This window comes from Raphanus sativus, unplaced genomic scaffold (assembly GCF_000801105.2).
Source record: "Raphanus sativus cultivar WK10039 unplaced genomic scaffold, ASM80110v3 Scaffold1392, whole genome shotgun sequence".
In the NCBI taxonomy this organism is placed as follows: domain Eukaryota; kingdom Viridiplantae; phylum Streptophyta; class Magnoliopsida; order Brassicales; family Brassicaceae; genus Raphanus; species Raphanus sativus.
In genome coordinates this window covers 1-22529 of record NW_026616704.1, presented here as the reverse complement: position 1 = coordinate 22529, position 22529 = coordinate 1, and the positions used below count along the sequence as shown (strand labels likewise).

The following is a 22529-nucleotide window of genomic DNA, read 5'->3' as shown; positions in this document are numbered from 1 at the left end:
ACGTTGACATCGCCCACTGCATGGGTCATGTATGGTTTTCATTTTAGACTTTTAGCTTAAGCTTCTTTGGAAAATGTTTATTAAGTCTTTGTTTTCATTTGTTGCAGCTGGTTGGAGCTATCAACAGGGCTCAGTTCAAGTTCGAGGAAACTGTGCACAATGCTCCCAACGCTGGTGAGCTAGCTCAGGTTACTGAGCTAGTCAGAGCTACTAAGATGGAACTTGATCAAGCTCGGGTTCAGGTTTTCTGAACTTCAAGCCGAGGTCAGGAGACTCGGCTCCAAGGCTGACATCCAGCAAGGGACTATCGAGAGTCAAGCGATTGACCTCCAGGTGAAGAGCAGGAAGATTGGGGAGTTGGATGCTGCTCGGAAGATAGCCGAGTACCAGGTCAAAGAGCTGATTGCTTCATCTCAGGACAACCAGAAGAACAAGGAAGCTGAGGTCAGGCTAGCCGTCCGGAGAGGAAAGAAGGAGGTAGCTGACGCTTACAACAAGGTCCTGGTTTCCGTTAAGGAGAAGTTCTCCAAGAAGAAAGACGAGGTCGATCTTCTGGTTTATGCTCAAGAGCTTCAAGCTAATACTGAGCTCCTGAAGGACATGCTGGATAACGAGATCAAGAGCGCTGAGGATGAGTACGCTCGCTTGGTGGCTATGATGCCGGAGGCAGTTGCTGCGTACGAAAAGGCACAAGTCTCGGACTTCTCGATCAGCAAGCTCCCTCTTCCTCAACTCTCTGAGAGCTCAGGTACTTTTGAGGTTAATATGTTTAATCTCTCCTTTTCTGGAGAGTTCGGTTCTAACTTGGGATTGGTGGGTTCTTACTCAGCCCCAGTCAAAGCCACCCCGGGAGGCGACGATAAGGAAATGGAGGAAGAAGTTCCGGAAGATGATCCAGTTTACAAGGGAGCTGAGAAGAGCTCAGGTGATAAGGAGGTTTAAGAGCTGAGGCTCTTTCGTTTGCTTTTAGGATTTCTGCCCAATGGGCTTATATTTTATGTATCAGATCTACAGCCTGAGGAGGCTTTTAAACCTTAACTTGTTTTAGGGTCTTCGAAACCCTTGGTAGCCTGGGGAGGCTTTTAAACCCTTTTTATCTGAATTTGGTTTTTATTTTCGTTCCAAGTCTCTCGATTTGACTTAGTCATTTTTTGTATGAATTCGGACTTTGTTAAGAGTTTCAATAGGAAGAGGTTTATTGAATCCTCAGAATTAGATCTCGGGTTTTATGATAAGTCTAGAAGACTTGGATTGTCTTTAGTCGCCAAATGTGACGTTTGATCGTGATCGGGTTTCTGCTTAGCTCTAGGTTTTTAGGAACCTGAATTATTTCGAAGGCTTGTGAGATCTTTTCTGATCTGACTTTGTGAGGAAACGAATTGTTTTATTGAATTTCGAATTTCTTCGAAGGATTTAGGGGCCTTCGACTCTGTTAAGGATTTCAAGACCTTAGGTTTTCGTTAAGGATTTTAAGACCTTAGTTTTTGTTAAGGATTTTAAGACCTTAGCTTGTTATTAAGGATTTTAGGACCTTAGGTTCAGGATTCCGGGATCCTGAGTTCGGTTGGGCTCTCTTTTGAGAGTGGTTCATGGGAACCTGAATTCGTTTGTGGGATTTTAAGACCCTTCAAGACTTGCTTAGGATTTTAAGACATTTGTACTTTGTTAAGGATTTCAAGACCTTAGGTTCAGATCCGTGGAGACCTGTTTTAGTTTGAGGGGTTTAAGACCTTAGGTTCAGTTCTGTGGAGACCTGATTTTGTTTGAAGGATTTTAAGACCTTGGGTTCAGATCTGTGGAGACCTGATTTTGTTTGAAGGATTTTAAGACCTTCGAGAGCATTAAGGGTTTTAAGACCTTAGGTCCAGGTTCTTAGTGACCTGGGTTGATTCGAAGATTTTAGGTTCAGGCTCTTGGGGACCCAAATTGTTAAAGAGTCAAGGTATCAAAGATAATTGTTTTATTGATAACAGAATGCATGGTATCATAATAATCGTACAATCGCCTGTTTGGGCTATGTGATTTTAATCAGACATATGCCCCCTTTGGTAATGGTGAACAGAGAGTTGATATGAGATTGGGGCTGCACTCATGACGGAGTTGCCTACGTACCCAGTCAAGGGATTAAGCCTAACGTAGTTCAAGAATTTTAGGTATTGTTGGGGTCAAAAACGGTTATCTCGAAATCAACGGCTAAGTCTATTTGTCATACGAAAAACCCTCCGAAAAACGAACACGAACACCCGTAAACCGAAGGAACCGAGCAGCCGACCCCGGCCTTGGCCGTAGCCGCCGGGCGGCTAGACCCCGTGCTGCCCGTGGCCGGCGGCGGCTAGCGCCCGTGCTGGCCGTGGCCGCGGGCGCTAGCCCCGTGCTGGCCGTGGCCGCCGGGCGGCTAGCCCCGTGCTGGCCGTAGCAGGCGGCGGCTAGCGCCCGTGCTGGCCGTGGCCGCCGGGCTGCTAGCCCCGTGCTGGCCATAGCCGCCGGCGGCTAGCGCCCGTGCTGGCCGTGGCCGCCGGGCGGCTAGCCCCGTGCTGGCTCGGGTCTTCGGACAACAATCTCCGGTACACAAGTCCCAGGCCCCGGCCGTCAGAAGTCTGTACTTCAAGTCTTTCCAAGTCCTCGTAGGACGAATCATTGAGATTCCGCGTACGAAACTCCGGTTCTTACTCCAAACTAAGACCGTCGGAAACACTTCGGAAACTCGTAAGATATCAACGGGAAGGAAGATCTTAAATCCTTCGTACGAAACAGCGATGGTTATCTTAAGACACCACTCATCTCAACTCTACGAACGAATGAAGAACTTCCGAAGAAATCGTAGAAAACAACGGAAGTCCTAGAGACGGCCCGAAAGGGACCAAACGCGATCGGACAGTCCGTTTACAATTATCTGAGATAGATACGACGATTTACGTTTATCTTTACGTAACAAGATAAATGCTAAATTTCCGGAAGGATAAATGTCAAGTTTCCCGAAGATAAATGTCAAGTTTCCCGATAAACATGGAGGCCGACGAAAATGGAAAAAAACCCGCCTTGCGGCCCAGAAGGAGAATAGACCGTCATAAGAAGGAGTATATAAAGGAGCTTTGGGAGAGGAAGAGGGGGGGGAGAAAAAAAATCACTAAGAGAGAGAGCAAATCCGAAACCTAGGGACTTAGAGAATTCCTGCTAGCTTAGGACTTAGAAGTTTAGACTAGCGGAGCAAGACTTAGAACGTTTTGTCTCCTATATTTCCGTCGTTTTCCGCTTCAGCGTCTCTCTACTTCCCTTTTTCGGAAGAATATTGTATTCAACTTATCATCTATTTAATAAAACGCCTTAGTGCAATTTTTCCGCTACGTTGCTTTATTCTATCAATTTCGTTTGGTTGTCGCAGAGAATCCGAGCCTTCAGGGAAAACTATGTTTACTTAGTTTTCCTTCGATTTATTTAACTAAAATCGACAGTGCGAATTTCGGTTCCCACAGTTTGGCGCTAGAAGGAGGGGGGGTCGGATTCTTAGCACTGGTGATAGGTGGGTTAAACGCGGGAGCTGTCCCAGTATGAGGTGTCTGGAAAGCAGACCCCCGTCCTTCCGGAACAGTGCTGTCAGGAGAAAAGTCTAAACGTCCTCAGGGGAATGAGGGATCGGTCAATCGATCTCGGAAAGTGACCCACGGAGCTTGATGTTGCGGTGGTTGGTTGTTGCGTTTAGAGATCTAGTTACCTCTTCAAATCGTTGTTGCCGAACAGCTAGCTGATGCATTGTACGCTCATTTCCTGAGCTTTGTCTACTAATTGCATCATCATCTGACGAATCTCAGAGAGCTGAGCCTCCGTTTGGCTCGGAGTGGCTTGCTGCTGAGGATTCTCGGCGACTGGAAGCCTGGGGGCGGTTCCACTTGATGATCTCGGGTTAGTAGCTCCAGTGGCATTCTGGCTCGTTCGAGCGCTAGCCGGAGGCTGTTGCCCAGATCGGTGATCACCACATCGAGGCTCCGAAGTTACAAGACTAGAGCCTCCGTCGTTCGGTGAGCCATCGCTCTGAATCGGGAGGTTAAGGTCAGACGGATTCGTTGTCTGATCGACTGGATTCATCCTTAAGTTGGAGTAAGGGATTCGATTGTTTCTTCCCACAGACGGCGCGAATTGTGAGGGATCAAACTCACCTCCTGATTTTAGGTCATGTTAAAGTTTAGGAAAAGGTTTAGGGAAAGATAACGTGGGCTGAATCCCGTAATAACTTGTTGAATGAACTTAGATTTGTATTGATGATTTTGATAAAAGAGTGATTACAAAGATGATCTTTGATGATTACAAAGACAATGAGAATGTTACAAAGATAAGTATGTTTTCAGAGTGTCGTCTCGAATATGGGTTCAATCGGATCTCTTTCTTTGATGTACTTCATCTTTAAATAGCCTCAGGTTCCATTTGATCGTCGTCAACTGACTTCCGAGATCTCCTCCGTGATTTGAGGGATTTGCAACAGCTTCCCATTGACCAGGTCCTGCGCTTATTCACACGTCCACGAGCTGCCTCCCTTCCGTGACCTCTTTAGTGAACGTCCTTAGCTTACAGCCTCCGGCTCTAGCTTAGCTGCATTTGAAGATTGATTTTGTGATGGGCCTGTCGCAGCCCGTTATCTTTTTCTCTTATTTATCGCTAGCTATCGGGCCATATTTGGGCCCAACACCGGTGACTCGCCGGCAACTCGCCAACGCGGCTGAGTCGACTCGGTGAGTCAACTCGGTGACTCGGTCAACCGGTTGGTTTGACTGGTTTAAATTAATTGCGAATCGGTTAGAATAAGCCAGTTGGTTAAAATTAATTAGATTTTGGTTAGGATAAACGGTCGATTTAATTAATTAAATAATTTAATTTCGGTTAGGGTTAAACCGGACGGTCCAATTGAAATCGATTTAGGTCAGAGTAAACCGGTCGGTTAGCTAAATTGATTTCTGGTCAAGGTTTGACCGGGTTGACCTTTGACCAGCGGGTTGACTTTTCCTTAGACACCCGTTTCACCCGTTCGAATGGCGTTCTGACTCGGAATTTCGATCTGATTTCAGATTTGGAGTCTATTTGAGCAGCTGGAGTTCATAGACATCACTTCTCTTCATTACTAAGGTGAGGGCTTCTCCGTTAAATCCCGAACTAGTTTAGCACTACCATTATTAAAAGTTTAGTTTCAAAACATGATCCGTCTCTGTGAATCGAGTCTGTTTGCGAGTCTTGTTTGATTATTATTGCTATTGATTGTTAAACCGGAATTAGGTTAATAGAGGATTCAACGGTTGTGTGAATAGATTGATGTTGAGCACGGTTTTATATATATATATGTATATACATAGTTATGAGTAGGGACTATGTGATGGGTGTTAGTTCGGAGATGTCCAAGATTCGACGCTACGGTGTGATATGGGCGTGAGTTCAGAGACGTTTGAGCTTCGACGCTACTATTTGGGGCGTGGTGCAGAGACGTTTGCATTCGATGCTACGGTGGGTGGGGGTACAGAGACAGACTGTACTAGCGACGCTTCGAGTATATGGTTATATCCTTATAAGGAAATGCGTGGTGCAGAGACTAGCTGTGTGCTATTAGCACATTATTTGTTGTTATGTGTGGTGTACTAGACGCCGTGTTTGTTTCATGCTAGAGCTAAGCCTACATAGTTGTAGTGCTATGAACTGAGTCAATGGTTTGCGGTTTAGCATCCCATACCTCACTGAGCGACTCCTCTGTTGCTCACCCCTCTTTCTTTTTCCCCCTTTCAGGTGAGACCGATGAGCATGAGTGATCATATCGGACTGGTGCTACTATTTGGGCTCGTGGGGTTTATCGTTTTATCTTTTATCGTTATTGGGCCTTCAGGCCTTTGGACTTCTCGTTTATGTTATTTCTTATTTCAGCCTTCAGGCTTATGTTGTTATCGATATTTCAGATGTTTATTTTCGGGTTTGAATTTATGGTATTGTATTTGACTTTATGATATGACGTGGAATTTATTATCCGTATTATTATTATTTCCGCTGCGCTACGATTTATTATTATTTTAATTCCGCATTTATATTTGAAAGTGGCGGTCGCCACAGTTTTGGTATCAGAGACGTGTTCTGTCCCGGCTTCGATCCGGGCTGGCGATCTTTGGACACTTGGTTTTTATTCGGTTTTAATCGGTTTTCAAATGTTTATTGGGATATGGGGATTTTTGAAAATAAAATAAAATAGCACCTTTCCTATCGATATCACTCTTTTAATTGTTGGATTTAGTTAGAAGTTAACTCGTTTACCTTTATTTCAGATGCCGCCGAGGAGAGCTACCCGTGCTCAGATCGCTAGAGATGCTAGAGAGGCTCAGGATGAGCATGTTCAGCCGGCAGTTCCGCAGCCCGATGTTCCTCAGGTTGACCAGGAGGCTATGAGACAGATGGTTCAGGATGTTGCTAGACAGGCTGCTCAGGAAGCAGTTCAGCAGATTGCCCAAGAGGCAGCCAGGCAAGCCGCTCAAGAGGCTGCCCGAGTAGCTGCTCAGGAAGTTGCTCGACAGATGGCTGCAGCTCAACAGGTTCCGCAGGGTCCTCAGATTCATGTGCAGCAGGGTCCGCAGATTCATATGCAGCAGGTTCCGCCAGTTCAGGTTCAGCATGATCATCAGGTTCCAGCTCAGCAGGCCCCAGCGCCACAGTATCCGCAGGTTCCTATTCAGCCAGTTCCAGGTGTCTTTCAGGTTCCGCCGCCGCCACCCGTCATTCCAGTGCATGTGCCCGAGGTTGATGAAACATTTATCAGGGTGTTGTCACAGATGAAGTATATGAACTTGGAGCATTTCAGTGGTACCACGGACCCTACACTTGCTCACCATTGGATGCACAGTTTGGATAAGTGTTTGAACACTATCTCGTGCCCACCAAGGCACAAGCTTAGGATTGCTGAGTTGTATTTACGCGGAGATGCAGCAGTGTGGTGGGATGGAGTGCGAGTGATGCACCGTGGCGAGATGACTTATGAGGATTTCATGTATGCATTCAACAAGAAGTATTTTCCAAGAGAAGCTTTGGATGAGAAGAAGAACGACTTTGAGAGTTTGAGGCAGGGTGGAAAGTCTGTCAGTCAGGCATCCAGTGCTTTCATTGCGGGAAGTTTTGACATAAGAGTAGGGTATGTCGAAGCAGGCTAGCCGGTGCCCATGTTGCACCGCCAGTAGCAGTGGCAGCAGCCCCAGCAGTGGCAGTTGGGAACTGCTTTGGCTGTAACCAGCCGGGTCACATGATCAGGGATTGCCCGAGGAGGTGCAATGCAGCGCTTCCACCACCACCGAAGCGTCTAGCCATCGCTCCACGTGTGTTTACAGTTGGAGATGCCTAGGGAGCCGAGCCAATAGCGGGTATGCATCTTATTCATACTTGTTGTGTTTGAATATTTTGGTTTGTGGTTATCATGTGTAGTTAGTAAAAATCTTGTGTAGGATTGGTTTCGGTTGGAGGTGAGTCAGCTCACACCTTATTCGACTCGGGAGCTTCTCACAGTTTTGTGAGTCCGCGATTGGTCAAGTCGTGGTCTTTCCGGGGTGTCTTTGAACCAAAGGCTAAGCAGATTCAAACTTCCGGCACCGAGAGATTGGGAGCTGGAGTTCATCGTGATGTACCAGTTATGCTTGGAGGAGTTGATTTGCTCGGAGATTTGACAGAGATGGAGATGAGTTTCTACGACGTTGATATACCATGGATTTTACCCATTTTTAACCATGGTATACTAGTATTTTATTATATATTTAATCTGTTTTCTAGCCTGTTAGGTATGTTTTCAGGTTCAGGAGCATTTTGTGAGAAAGTGATGTTTTTGGAGCATTTTGGAGTGCAAGAGATGATACACCCGAGTTGACCATTCAAGAATGAGTCGGAAGTCAACATTGCGATTATAATCGATCGATACTCAACCCGAGTTGTCGATCGATGTAGCTGAGAAGATCCGCGTACTAGAAGATTATAATCGATCGATACACATTTAGTGTTGTCGATCGATATCGAGGACGAAATGGTTTAGCCGACTACTTCACCAAGACTTCACCAAATTACGAGATTGCCCCTGACGAGTTTTTAACCTAATGGAAATGCTTAAATACTCCTGCAAAGTGTTTTTGACGGCAACCTTCGAAAGAAGCAAGCTTTTAACAACCCTCAAAGCAGAGAGTGAGAGAGAGAGACTAGAGTTTTATTTGTGTTTGAGAGATTGGAGAGATTTCTCATCTCCTTCTGTATTTCTACTTTATTCTATCTATGCAATTCTTTCATCTATCTATTATTATGAATTGTTTAGCTATGTCTAAGTAGTCTACTTGTTAGATCTAGGGTTTAAATAGGTTTGTGGGATTAGCCCCAAACTATAATTGCTAAGTTATGATACTCATCAAATGGATTGTACCCTATGCTTGTTTTAGATTAGCTAACTATAACATAGATCACTAGGATCTTAGATTATCTTGAATTATCCATTTGAGCGATGCTTGTCTCCCGTTGAGAAGAACGACAGTTCCTCCTTGAGACCTTGTGGTCATATTCGGCTCGCGCCTAGGCAGATCTAGAAGCCGTCGATCGATATCCCGACAGGTGAATCGATCGGCGCCGCGAAAGGTGTATCGCTCGATATCTTAAAAGGATATCGACCGACTCTTTTTCTGTGTCATCATGCGAAAGGTGTGGCCAGAGATCTAGATATTTTAACCAGGGATTCATCACATATGTTAAGCGGCTGAGATCTATAGTATCATGCAAGCAACTTGTTAAAGCATTTATAGAGATTATAATCTCCATTCCTGAATAGAAACCCTATGTCTAGCACTCTTTATCGCATTTAAACAACCCATCATATTGTTAGTTAGAGCAACTACCTTGCTCATTTTAGGAATTGTTATTTTCATTTCTATCATATAAACCAACCTTGCCTAGGATTGATTAGTAGATTTTATTTAATTGGTTCCCTAGCTCCTCGTGATTCGATCCCTAAGTACTACAGTTGTACCTCTTATTTGAGAGAGTAAGCTCTACTGGGTAATTTGAGCACTATCAAATTTGGCGCCGTTGCCGGGAGCTTTGATCGCCATTAGATTTAATCTTATTAATCTTAGGTTTTTATTTTACCCCCCTTTATTATTTAAATATTTCTTGTCTTTTCAGGTACATGCCCAGCAGTACCAGAAGCAACAGGGGAAATCAACTTTTATTCTCAGAGGATCCTGCACACTTGGAACGTTCAATCCGCAAAGACCTACGCTCCGCATCGATCGACAGAAACGCTACACCATCGACTGATACTCACGTTCAACAGTCGACCGACACTCAGACAGGACCGTCGACCGATACCGTTCGCCGATCCACATCGTTCGATACTTCTAACCGTATATCGATCGACACTACTCCGCGAAGCATGGTCGCGATTGTTATTCTCACGCAGGGCGAGAATGGAAACCTGTATGACCAAGATGGTCATCTGCGTAATGCAACAGGTCAGAAGCTAGATGCACAGGGAAACATAATCCATGAACCTGAAGCTGAGGCTACAGGAGAAGCTCAAACACGATCGTTGGCAGACTATAACCGTCCAGACGAGTACTACACCAACAGATCAGCTATTCGACTTCCAGAGATTCTGAAGCCAAACTTCGAGCTCAAGCCTCAGTACTACTCTCTCGTGTCTCAGATACCTTATTCTGGGCAATCACAAGAGCATCCTATGGACCATCTGGAGAGGTTCGAGGATCTTATCGCTGCTATTCATATGGATGGAGTCCCCGAGGAATACCTACTCTGCAAGCTCTTCAAATACTCACTTATTGGAGAAGCTTCACACTGCCTCAAGCAGCTACCTACAGGATCACTGACATCCTGGGCCGACATCAAAAACGCCTTCCTGCGTAATTTCTTTGATGAGGCACGCGCTGAAGACTTAAGAAGCAAAATCGCCACTTTCGCGCAAAAGCCTAGTGAGACTTTTAAAGACGCGTGGATCAGATTCAAGTTTTTCCAGCAAGACTGTCCACACCATGGATTCAATGAAGTGCAGCTGTTAAGCACTTTCTACAGAGGTATCGCCTTAAAGTATCAGATGGCTCTTGATACTGCTAGTGAGGGGAACTTCAACACTAGGAATCCAATAGAGGCTGTGAGACTTATTGAGAACCTAGCCAACAGTAGGAGCACCAAGAACACTGACTCTGACAAGAAGAAATCGGTTGCAGCCATCGGGGAATACCAGATGAATGAAGTCAGAGCCAAGATAGATGCTTTACATGCATTTCTGGGGCAGCCAGTCTGCTCAGCTGAAAAAGGAGAGGCTAGAGAGGATGATACAGAGGAAGATGTGAACTACTTTGGAGGTACTGGATTTCAGAGATATGGAAACCAGAGTGGAAACAGAATTTTTTTTGGCAGTGGTCAGAAGAGTAACTACAACCAGAGTTCACAGTATCAGAAACCCTTCACCAACACAAGGAACTACGGCAACTCAGCTTACCAAAACCCACCGCCATCCACCCAGGAGAGTAAGTTTGATGCCATGATTGATAGAGTTCTGGAAGGTCAGCAGAAGCTTACAGTAGACTTCAATGGGAAGATTGATTCTGTCTTCAACAATCTGACCACGAGGATAGACACCATCTGCACTCAAGTTAAGAAACTTGAGACACAGATTGTCCAGACTGAAGACTCTATCAGGAGGATTGGAACTTCTAAGGAAGTAGGGGAAGGAAATAGGAAACACCACGTCAATGCTATCATAGATGATGATTTCTGGCAAGTGGTGAAACAGGAGAAGCTACAAGAAGGAGACTTTGAAGTGGAAAGTTCACTAAGTCTCGGTGGATAACAATGGTGTCGATCGACACCAACTAGTCCACATCGATCGACATCGACGATGTCATTTCCGGATACGATTGCAGACTGCAAAGCGGTTAGGATATTGACACATGCTGAATTCACGGCTTCTCATCCATACCCACCCACCCACACCTACGAAGATATCGACCGACGAGACGAGCCACTCATCGATCGACACAAAGAAGAGAACCGTATCGATCGACCCTTTTCTCAACCTATCGATCGACACGCACCTCTCACGTACCGAGTGCAACTACCATCGATAGACAGCAACCGAATCAATGCACTCAGACCCACACCGAAACCACAAGCTAACCCAACCGAAATCACTGGTAACCCTTCAGACACTACACCTACATCAGAGGGAACTGAAGGAAGAAGGTTAAGGAGTATGGAGGAGAAGATTCCTAAGAACCTTAAGAGGGAAGCTAATGAAGAGGAGGTTTATTTCACAAAGAGATTGTGGATGTTCTTCAGAGAAACAAGGGAGACTGAAACTGACATTAGGAGAAGGTTTGACAATGTCAGAGAAGATATGAAGAGGAGGATTACTTTGCCAAAGAAGAGTGATCCTGGGAAGTTTGTAATACCATGTGTGATACAAGGTATTGAATTTCCTCATGCACTATGTGACACTGGTTCATCAGTCAGCATCTTACCAAAGGTCATGGCAGACCATCTGGGCCTGCAAGTAGAGCCTTCACCAGAGATCTTTACTTTCGTGGATTACTCTCAGATAAACTCTGGAGGCTTCATCAAAGACCTCGAGGTACATATTGGTGATGCTATCGTCCCTGTGGATTTTCATGTCCTAGATATCAAGCTAAACTGGAACTCTTCCCTCTTACTTGGAAGAGCATTTATGGCTACAGTAGGAGCCATATGTGACATGAACACCAACAAGATGTGCTTGACTATGATAGATCCAGAGATCCACTATGACCCTGTCAAACTTGGCAAACCACAAGCCAAATCAGTGGTAAAGGAAGATGATACTGGTATAATCGCAGTTTGTCATTGTGAAGTAGAGTACGAGACAGAGTACTCGGGATCGATCGACCGTACTTTAACGTCATCGATCGACACTTACAAGTCAGAGGAGATCGACAACAACTATGGATCATCGATCGACAGAGACCCACCAGATGATGAACTCGATCTACCAGATCATTGCTACCCGAATTTCGCCATCCCATCCAACCGAAAGGAAGATGATTACTCAGTAAGGAGTTGGGCGGACAGCGGATTTCATGAGAGTTTTGCAGTAAACATAGCCACCTCTTCCCACAGTGGAGACCACAGTGAAGAACATGATGCAGACTATTGGGAAGAGAGAGTTTGAGAAAATTACTTGGAGAATGACATATTTGCAATTCGATTCCCACAATCGATCGACATCAAACGCCCACCATCGATCGATTATCTACTTCATCCAGCAAAACGACATCGTCCATCGATCGACATTGCCAGTATAATATCGATCGATATTAACCCAGACAACTTAAAGGACAAAATTGGAATTTCACCGATTAGGGCAACACATGGGTATAAAAGGTTGACAACTCAAGCCACGAAAATTCAAAACTTTTCACCTTCTACCCAGCAGCTTCCAGCATTCAGAGATTCATCAATGGAAGACTGCAACAACATGTTCAATCGATCCAACTGTGCAGCTAGACGTGCACCATCGATCGCCACCACCACACACCCATCGATCGACACCTTCAACAGAGCTCAACAGAGATCTCATGAACCTTACGATATCAGGAACGTTTCACTAACACCTGATGAATTTGGAATTTTCAGGGACACAGATGGGTATGCAAGAGCTATGGATGGAAGAGTTCTGCAGATAACTAGAGAAGACATAACAGACATCCTCCAAGTTGCTAATGGACCAGAGAACCTGTTCACACAGCAACGTAGCCATCCAGACATCCTAAATCACGTCCAGGACAACCACAACAACAACACAAGGGAGGATCCTGTTCCTCAACACTTCGGTCAACCTCGACGAACACCATCGATCGACATCGTTTCAACACCATCGATCGATGGCGGATATCCCGGATCGATCGATAGACCAAGAATCAGATCGCCCGACAGACGATTGGAGTTTGGACGACGTGCCTTCAATACTGATGGATCAAGGAGATTCAAGTGGGAGGCTAAGGATGAATATGGTGTCTACAGAGATGAGTTTGGCTATGCTAGAGGAGTTGATGGTGAGATCATCCATGTTACCAAGGAGCAAGTAAAGAGACTTTTGGATAGAGCATCCCTTTTTCACAGAGGTTGCTTGCGCCTTCCAATACACACACGCCCTTACCATGCTTACACACCACCACCAGTACCCTACAGTAGAGAGGAGGTAGATGATATGGTGACTGATGTATGGAGAGCTCAGGCGCACCTTGAGGCAAACATGCACACATTGGTGGAAGACACTTTCCAGCCTTTGGATGTCAGTTACAAGGACTTCCAGAATGATATGGCTGAAATAAGAGTGGAGCTTGGAAACATATTGACCATGCTTGAGAAAGAGGCTACGCCGCCAGTATCGACCGACAGTACCTATACCATCGGTCGACATCGGCAAGACTACACCCATGGACCGACCAGACTGTCCATCACCTAAGAAAGATGAATGGGAGGTTGCTTACATCAATACACGGATTGGAGACGTCTACAGCCCTCTCAACAACAATGTCGAATGGTTAAGCAAGAGGATAGATCTTCTACAGAAAGAGTTGGACACAAATCGCCAGAATAACCAAGCTCGAAATGCTACTTTTCCATCGATCGACACACACTCTACATCGTCAATCGACACGAGGTTCGCAAGACTGGACAATAGGATGAAATCGTACGAAGAGAAGCATGATCTTTTAAGTTCACCTATCATCCGATACCTAGATACACTTTCACGACAGCTGGACAAGCTAGAAAGAGATATGAGCATAGTTAAAGCTTATATTAATCTTCGTGACAGCAACGAAGCATTGATCGACAGGCCTCGACCAACATCGATCGACACCGAACCACCACCAGCGAAGAGAGCATGCACTACAGCAGAAGTTGATGAGATCAAACATAAGCTGTACGTAGCCATGAATTCTATGGAGGAGAGATTCATAGAAAGAAGTGATAACATTGAGGAGACTCTCAATGCAAGAGTGACCAACCTTTGCAGAGCTACTGGTCTCTTGAAGAATGAGATATGCAATATGCAGGGAAATCTTGAGTACCAAGGCCAACATTCAGAATCGATCAACAAAGCTGAGACGGAGTCGATCGATAGCGATCCCAGCGAAGCGACCGACGTACCAATTGTAGCATCAATCGATACTGCATCTTTGGTAGATCAGGATCAACAGATTCAAGACCAGAACGCCAAAGACCAACATGCAGACCTATCTAAGCATTCTAGATTTTCTATCGGCATCAGTTAGACACCGACGATTTGGTCAGAAGGTTGCAAGTCATCAAAGCCGATTTAGCAAAGATATCTCCTAGATGGACAAGATCAGGTGATGCCACAAGAAGCTTCACTGCTGCTGAATCCAAAGATGAGGGAAGTGTTTGCCCACCAGCAAACAACAACCCCCACTGCACCCCATGAGTCACTCAACTACCACAGTCAAGCTAAATGACTATAACCAAGCGCTGAGTGGAAGGCAACCCACTATTAGGCTTTCTTTTTCTTTATTTAATTTTATTTTTCATTTTTGCTTTTATTTTTTCGGATTTATTTTGCAGTTTTTATTAGATCCAAGTAGAATGATAATTCCATCGACCGACATTCATCATTCATATCGCTCGACACCACACGACCATTACTAACGATCGACGTATACCACTACGAATCGATCGACATCTTGTCGATCAGGTTTATTCATTCTAACTTGTTATATTTATTAATTATGTTTTATTTATTTACCTCACCACCGACTGTGTTACACTGGGATAGTGTAATTTAAGTCTGGGGGGGAGTTTACTAATATATGTTTTTATTTTGGTTTTTATTTAAATTGTTTTTCAAAAATATTTTTCGCATAAGTATTATAGGAACATTGATATGGATTTATATTTGATCGTCTGACCACTCTTTAGCACCATTCTAGATTACTGATTGCAGATAGTACTAAAGGTGCTAAAGTGGATCAACTTGCCATCTATATTCACTAGCTAAGATTGTTTGAAGGAACCAAAGCTGACCTCCAACACTAATATTGACCTATTTGCTTGTCTTGGGGCTTGGAAATCACTGGATCGGAATCCTCGTACAAGTCTGGAAGGTAAAAAGTCTGTCTGTTTCTGGTTCCCTTCCTTCTCTCTCTTCGGCATCTCGAGAAATAAGTTTATGTTATAAAAGATTGAAATGATTTCTTGAGAGGCAGAGGGGTAGGAGTGTCTCCTGCGACCCCAGTATTTAAATCTCAAGAATGATCACACATTGTGGAAACGAGGGGTAGGAGTGATTCCTGCGACCCCATTATTCGCTACACTTTGCCAAAAAATGTATGAGTTACAATGCAAATGTCAATGAGATGGACTAGATGACCTATGTGGCATCGAAACCTGTTGAAATTGAAACTAATAAGAGATTCAGTGAAGAGAGAAGAGGGGAGAAAGGGATCAGAGAAGACTACCTGTGTGTTCAGATACTTGTTTGAGTTGAATCCATGTGTCCTTTGATCGATACTCCCAAGGTAAAGCCTGCATTTTTACTTTATGTTAAGAAATGAGGTTAGTAGAGGGGAATGTCAGATAAGAATTGCTAAGTTGTTGACTAGATGAGTTTGGTTGCTGATGAGGACCTCAAGTCAGTAGCTGAACCACCAACTCATGAACCTAACCATACAAGCTACATTGGAGCCAGTAGCGACATAGGTGCATTCAAGGAAAGTTCCCACCACTTGATGAGCAAGGACCAACGGCTCTATTCCTTTGAACCAGAAGAAACCAAGACCCTTATGAGATTATTCAGCAGCCAGAGACTATTATTTCGTGGATACTTCACCAAGATATCCAGATACAAGATCACATCTCTTCAAAGGCAAGAAATCAGCCTAACGGCTAGTTTTCTTCAAGGAGCCAAACTCATTATTTCTCTACTTTATTTTCGTGTATTTCTTTCCTTTCTAGAGTATTAGAACGTTGTAGTTGAGTCAAGGTCGAGCCTATATAAGCTCAAGACCATTCATCATTGTTTTTCACCTTTGATCATTTTTATAATAAACCGAGAATTTTCTCTTTAAAGCTTTTGCTTTGTTCTTGTGTTTCTCTAAGTAGTTAGGTGGATTCCATTGCTTAGTGAACGTGTTAGTCTCTGTCTTTGTGTGGAATCACTGAGACCGTGGCTTGTGAGTTGTATCAAAGGCCATCCGCAACCTTTGTGGTACTCTTCAATCCATCCAGCCCTTCCTGTCCAGATCCTGTTGGTTGATTAGATCAGTCCAGCTGGATCACCCCTTGTGCTAGATCGATTCTCTCTTGTACTAAGAGTTATACAGCCTTTGATAGCTTAGGCTTGTATCATTTCTGGTATCAGAGCTGAAGTTCCTTCAGCATCAGGTCATATCTATCCTTGTCTTTTTTATTGCATTTTTAGTTTCATTAGTTTTGCATTCATAAATCAAAAGCAATAAAAATCATTTGTTCTTTGTTTCATCTAGTTCTGTTTTGCATAATCATATAAAACCCATAAAAAGTCATATTTGATTCTGTTGCATCTAGTTTATCATGTTCCTCTTTTCATAAAACCATAAAACCCATAAAAAGAAATCGTTTTGTTTCTTGTTGCATTTAGTTGTTTCATTTCTTTCAAAAGAAAAAAAAAAAATTGTTCATCTTGTTCTTATTCCTGTCGAGTTTAGTTGTCTTTAGATCACTACCTTCATTCAAAAAAAATTATAAAAAGTGTTTCTATTAAGTGCATATCCGAACTTGCCATATTTTTGTTCCACTTTTTAATTCTTTCCTAAGTTTTTGCTTGCAACTCTTCTTTTCCTTTTTGTTTCACTCCATTACTTTGTTTGTCACATCTTCTTCTTTAACCACTTGATTCTGAATACTTTTGTTTATTCTTTGCGAGGTACTGATTCAAGTTAGATGGAGAGTGAAGAAGAGGCTGAAGAGTACAACACTTCAGAAGTAGATTGGGGAGAAGAAGCTGGTCCAGATTGTTGGAGTGATGGAGATGATCATACTGATAGTTCTTGGTGCGTGAACTCTGTTCAAGAGTATGCTCTAAATGTTGAACAAGAGTACCAGGAGGAGGAACAAGAGCCACTGGACCAATACTCAAGTTGCTATGGTCCCAAATCAAAGGTCACCTATGGGGGTAGTTCTGAGGAGAAGTTCTATGTTCAAGCTTGTCCAAGGAGAATGAAAACCACCATGTCTACACCAGCAAGACCATACCAGGGAAACCGATCAAGCCATATCCAAAGCAATCAATGGAACCACAATGGTAATCATCTTAGGCAGAATCGCTTGGATACATTAACTATGCAATTTTCAGGTCATAAGGGAGGACCAAGTGCATACCTAAGGTGGGAGTACGACATGGAGCAATGGTTTATAGCTTGGAGAATTCCAGAGAAGTTACAACCATCTTATGCAAGTGATACCTTGGTTGGAGAAGCATACAACTGGTGGAGCCAGCTTGATGCTGATCGGATCTATTACAATGATCCACCTTTTACTTGGGCAGAGTTGAAGAGGCTCATGTATAGGCAGTTTGTGGAAAGAGCACAGCAATCAGAAGGTGTCTACAAACAGAGTGGTACAACCCCAAGTCTTGCAGCCGGCAATCAAGAGGCAAAGCTCAAAACCAGTGCATACACCTCAAGTCAAACAAAACAAAGGTGAATACTTTAAATCTTTAGAACCACCTGAGGTTATTTGTTATAGGTGCCAAGGCCATGGTCATCTTGCAAAATATTGTCCCACAAAACGAGCTGTGAAGTTAGCAAAAGAAACTAACTTGGAGGTAAGTGATTCCTTTACTAGCGTGGATGATTCTTTTGATAGGATAGATAAAAAGTTTGAAGAATTTCTCAACTTGATTAAAGCTAGATATAATTCTGTTTCTAGTACTTCCATGACCATCTTAACACACTTGTCTAGTGCCCAAGAGGTTGAAAATATTTCAGGTACTAACATGGAAATCAAGGAGCAAGAGTCCAACCTTGCTGCGCAAGCAAGCCCAACAATTGATAAGGTTACTTCTGAACTTAATGTGATCAATCCTATTTATCAAAACACTGGTATGATGCACTTGTACCCTGTCCAGAATGTTGATGAAGGTTTAGATAAAGAGGAAGAACGTCCAAAAACTCATCCACATTACAAAGAAGACGTGTTCCATGTGGCTAAAAGGCCTGAGGTAACACCAAGTAACATACTTGGTACACTAGTAAGTAAAAACTATGAACTTAGTCATTATTGGAATAATTGCTTAGCTTGTCATAGTTTATTGCATTCTGTTCTATATGATTCAACTTCAAGTATAATGCACTTGTTCTTTTCCACATTTGCCAAGGGAGGAACCGCAGGAGTCACTGGAATTCACTTCCCCACGGACCAGAGCTCAAACAAAGACCAACAAAAGAGATCAGAAACATTTACAAAGTGTCTTCACACCAAGAGAGAACAATAAGTTGTTACCAGCAACCTCTTGATTCAAGAAGAGCCACCAGACCCAAAACCACGAACCAGATTACCTGAACCAAGCAGAGGAGTAATCCTTTCATACCTTCTCAAAGGAGAACCACCAGATGTCCCACCAAAGATCAAACCGATACAATACCAAGGTAAGACCCTAGAGTCTAAAAAGAGGATGAAACCTGACTTGCTCTATCTTGGTGCAGAGAAATTGGTTTTGAGGACAAAACCTTTTGAAGAAGGAGGGAATGATGAGGACCTCAAGTCAGTAGCTGAACCACCAACTCATGAACCTAACCATACAAGCTACATTGGAGCCAGTAGCGACATAGGTGCATTCAAGGAAAGTTCCCACCACTTGATGAGCAAGGACCAACGGCTCTATTCCTTTGAACCAGAAGAAACCAAGACCCTTATGAGATTATTCAGCAGCCAGAGACTATTATTTCGTGGATACTTCACCAAGATATCCAGATACAAGATCACATCTCTTCAAAGGCAAGAAATCAGCCTAACGGCTAGTTTTCTTCAAGGAGCCAAACTCATTATTTCTCTACTTTATTTTCGTGTATTTCTTTCCTTTCTAGAGTATTAGAACGTTGTAGTTGAGTCAAGGTCGAGCCTATATAAGCTCAAGACCATTCATCATTGTTTTTCACCTTTGATCATTTTTATAATAAACCGAGAATTTTCTCTTTAAAGCTTTTGCTTTGTTCTTGTGTTTCTCTAAGTAGTTAGGTGGATTCCATTGCTTAGTGAACGTGTTAGTCTCTGTCTTTGTGTGGAATCACTGAGACCGTGGCTTGTGAGTTGTATCAAAGGCCATCCGCAACCTTTGTGGTACTCTTCAATCCATCCAGCCCTTCCTGTCCAGATCCTGTTGGTTGATTAGATCAGTCCAGCTGGATCACCCCTTGTGCTAGATCGATTCTCTCTTGTACTAAGAGTTATACAGCCTTTGATAGCTTAGGCTTGTATCAGTTGCTAAGCTAGGATAAGGCATGATGAACTTATGTGATTAGGATGTTTAGACATGAATTGCAAACCCATAGAGTGATGACTTCAATATATTGAATCCTTGAGTTCCTGCTATTTCCAAACATTTTCCAAAGACTACTGTTTTTGCGTGAGGACAAGCAAAGGAGTAAGTCTGGGGGAGTTGATATACCATGGATTTTACCCGTTTTTAACCATGGTATACTAGTATTTTATTATATATTTAATCTGTTTTCTAGCCTGTTAGGTATGTTTTCAGGTTCTGGAGAATTTTGTGAGAAAGTGATGTTTTTGGAGCATTTTGGAGTGCAAGAGATGATACACCCGAGTTGACCATTCAAGACTAAGTCGGAAGTCAATATTGCGATTATAATCGATCGATACTCAACCCGAGTTGTCGATCGATGTAGCTGAGAAGATCCGCGTACTAGAAGATTATAATCGATCGATACACATTTAGTGTTGTCGATCGATATCGAGGACGAAATGGTTTATCCGACTACTTCACCAAGACTTTACCAAATTATGAGATTGCCCCTGACGAGTTTTTAACCTAATGGAAATGCTTAAATACTCCTGCAAAGTGTTTTTTACGGCAACCTTCGAAAGAAGCAAGCTTTTAACAACCCTCAAAGCAGAGAGTGTGAGAGAGAGACTAGAGTTTTATTTGTGTTTGAGAGATTGGAGAGATTCTCATCTCCTTTTGTATTTCTACTTTATTCTATCTATACAATTCTTTCATCAATCTATTGTTATGAATTGTTTAGCTATGTCTGAGTAGTCTACTTGTTAGATCTAGGGTTTAAATAGGTTTGTGGGATTAGCCCCAAACTATAATTGCTAAGTTGTGATACTCATCAAATGGATTGTACCCTATGCTTGTTTTAGATTAGCTAACTAGAACATAGATCACTAGGATCTTAGATTATCTTGAATTATCCATTTGAGCGATGCCTGTCTCCCGTTGAGAAGAACGACATTTCCTCCTTGAGACCTTGTGGTCATATTCGGCTCGCGCCTAGGCAGATCTAGAAGCCGTCGATCGATATCCCGACAGGTGAATCAATCGGCGCCGCGAAAGATGTATCGCTCGATATCTCAAAAGGATATCGACCGACTCTTTTTCTGTGTCATCATGCGAAAGGTGTGGCCAGAGATCTAGATATTTTAACTAGTGATTCATCACATATGTTAAGCGGCTGAGATCTATAGTATCATGCAAGCAACTTGTTAAAGCATTTATAGAGATTATAATCTCCATTCCTGAATAGAAACCCTATGTCTAGCACTCTTTATCGCATTTAAACAACCCATCATATTGTTAGTTAGAGCAACTACCTTGCTCATTTTAGGAATTGTTATTTTCATTTCTATCCTATAAACCAACCTTGCCTAGGATTGATTAGTAGATTTTATTTAATTGGTTCCCTAGCTCCCCGTGATTCGATCCCTAAGTACTACAGCTGTACCTCTTATTTGAGAGAGTAAGCTCTACTGGGTAATTTGAGCACTATCAGACGTCATACTTGGGATGGATTGGTTGACGCGACATCAAGTTGTATTAGATTGCCTGGAGGCAAGAGTTAATATCCCGAGAGCGGAAGGGAAAATCACATTTGAGGGAATCCAGTCACACCAGGGAATTCCTATTATCTCCATGTTGCGTGCGGAAGAATTATTGGAGAGTGGAGCAGAGGGGTTTTTGGCGACCATTTCGATGGTTAATGATGAGGATCAGCAGGAGTTGCATGATATTCCCGTGGTTGCTGAGTACGAAGATGTTCTTAAGGCCTTAAAAGGGCCACCGCCAGCTAGAAGTGATGTTCTTACGATCGAGGTGGAACCAGGGGCAGCACCAGTTTCACGAGCTCCTTACCGTTTAGCTCCCACAGAGATGGCTGAGTTGAAGAAGCAGTTGGAGGAACTATTAGATAAAGGTTTTATCAGGCCGAGCACTTCACCGTGGGGAGCACCAGTTTTGTTTGTGAAAAAGAAGGATGGAAGTTTTAGACTTTGTATCGACTACAGAGGTTTGAACAAAGTCACCATCAAGAATAGGTATTCGCTTCCGCGTATCGACGAGTTGTTGGATCAGTTGCAAGGAGCTTCATGGTTTTCTAAGATTGATTTAGCGTCAGGATACCATCAGATTGCCATAGCTGAGGATGATGTACGGAAGACGGCTTTCCGCACACGTTATGGACATTATGAGTTTGTTGTGATGCCATTTGGATTAACGAACGCACCGGCAGCATTCATGAAGCTAATGAATGATGTGTTCGTGAGCATTTGGATAAGTGTGTGATCGTTTTCATCGACGATACCTTGGTTTATTCTCGGAGTAGAGAAAAGCATGCTGAGCACTTACGGATTGTGTTGGGGAAGCTTAGAGAGCATCAGTTGTTTGCTAAGTTGAGTAAGTGCAGCTTCTGGCAGAAGAAGATCGGATTTTTGGGTCACGTGGTTTCAGAAGCGGGAGTTGCTGTAGATCCAGAAAAGATTAAAGCTATTTCAGAGTGGCCGACACCTAAGAGTGCGACGGAGATCCGCAGTTTTCTCGGTTTAGCAGGATACTACAGGAATTTCGTCAAGGGTTTTGCTAGCATTGCAAAGCTAATGACAAAGTTAACGGGCAAGGACGTCAAGTTTGATTGGACAGATGAGTGCTCCGAGAGTTTCGCAGAGTTGAAGCGACATCTGACACATACGCCAGTTTTGGTACTCCCGAGGCCAGGGATTCCATATGAGGTTTATACTGATGCATCAGGCACTGGATTGGGATGTGTATTGATGCAAGAGGGTAAGGTCATTGCTTATGCTTCACGTCAGTTGAGACCTCACGAGGCTAATTATCCTACACACGACTTGGAGTTTGCAGCAGTTGTCTTTGCATTGAAGATTTGGAGGTCGTATTTGTATGGAGAGAAGGTGAAGATCCTCACAGATCACAAGAGTCTGAAGTACATCTTTACTCAACGGACTTGAACTTGAGGCAGCGTAGA

The 22529-nt window shown here is 43.4% G+C and overlaps 1 protein-coding gene and 1 non-coding gene across 2 annotated transcripts; one reads left to right on the top strand and one right to left on the bottom strand.

Moving 5' to 3' along the window:
• Positions 1–107: 107 nt before the first annotated feature.
• On the top strand, positions 108–960 carry LOC130504165 (uncharacterized; the record flags this gene model as incomplete). The annotated part of the gene is made up of 3 exons (XM_056998750.1): positions 108–152; positions 202–748; positions 830–960. Coding segments are annotated over 3 exons (705 nt in total), but the record flags the coding sequence as incomplete, so codon positions are not given.
• Positions 961–9927: 8967 nt separating this feature from the next.
• LOC130504167 (small nucleolar RNA R71) lies at positions 9928–10035 on the bottom strand. The gene has a single exon (XR_008941164.1). It is a non-coding gene; the product is annotated as a small nucleolar RNA R71 (small nucleolar RNA).
• Positions 10036–22529: the final 12494 nt, after the last annotated feature.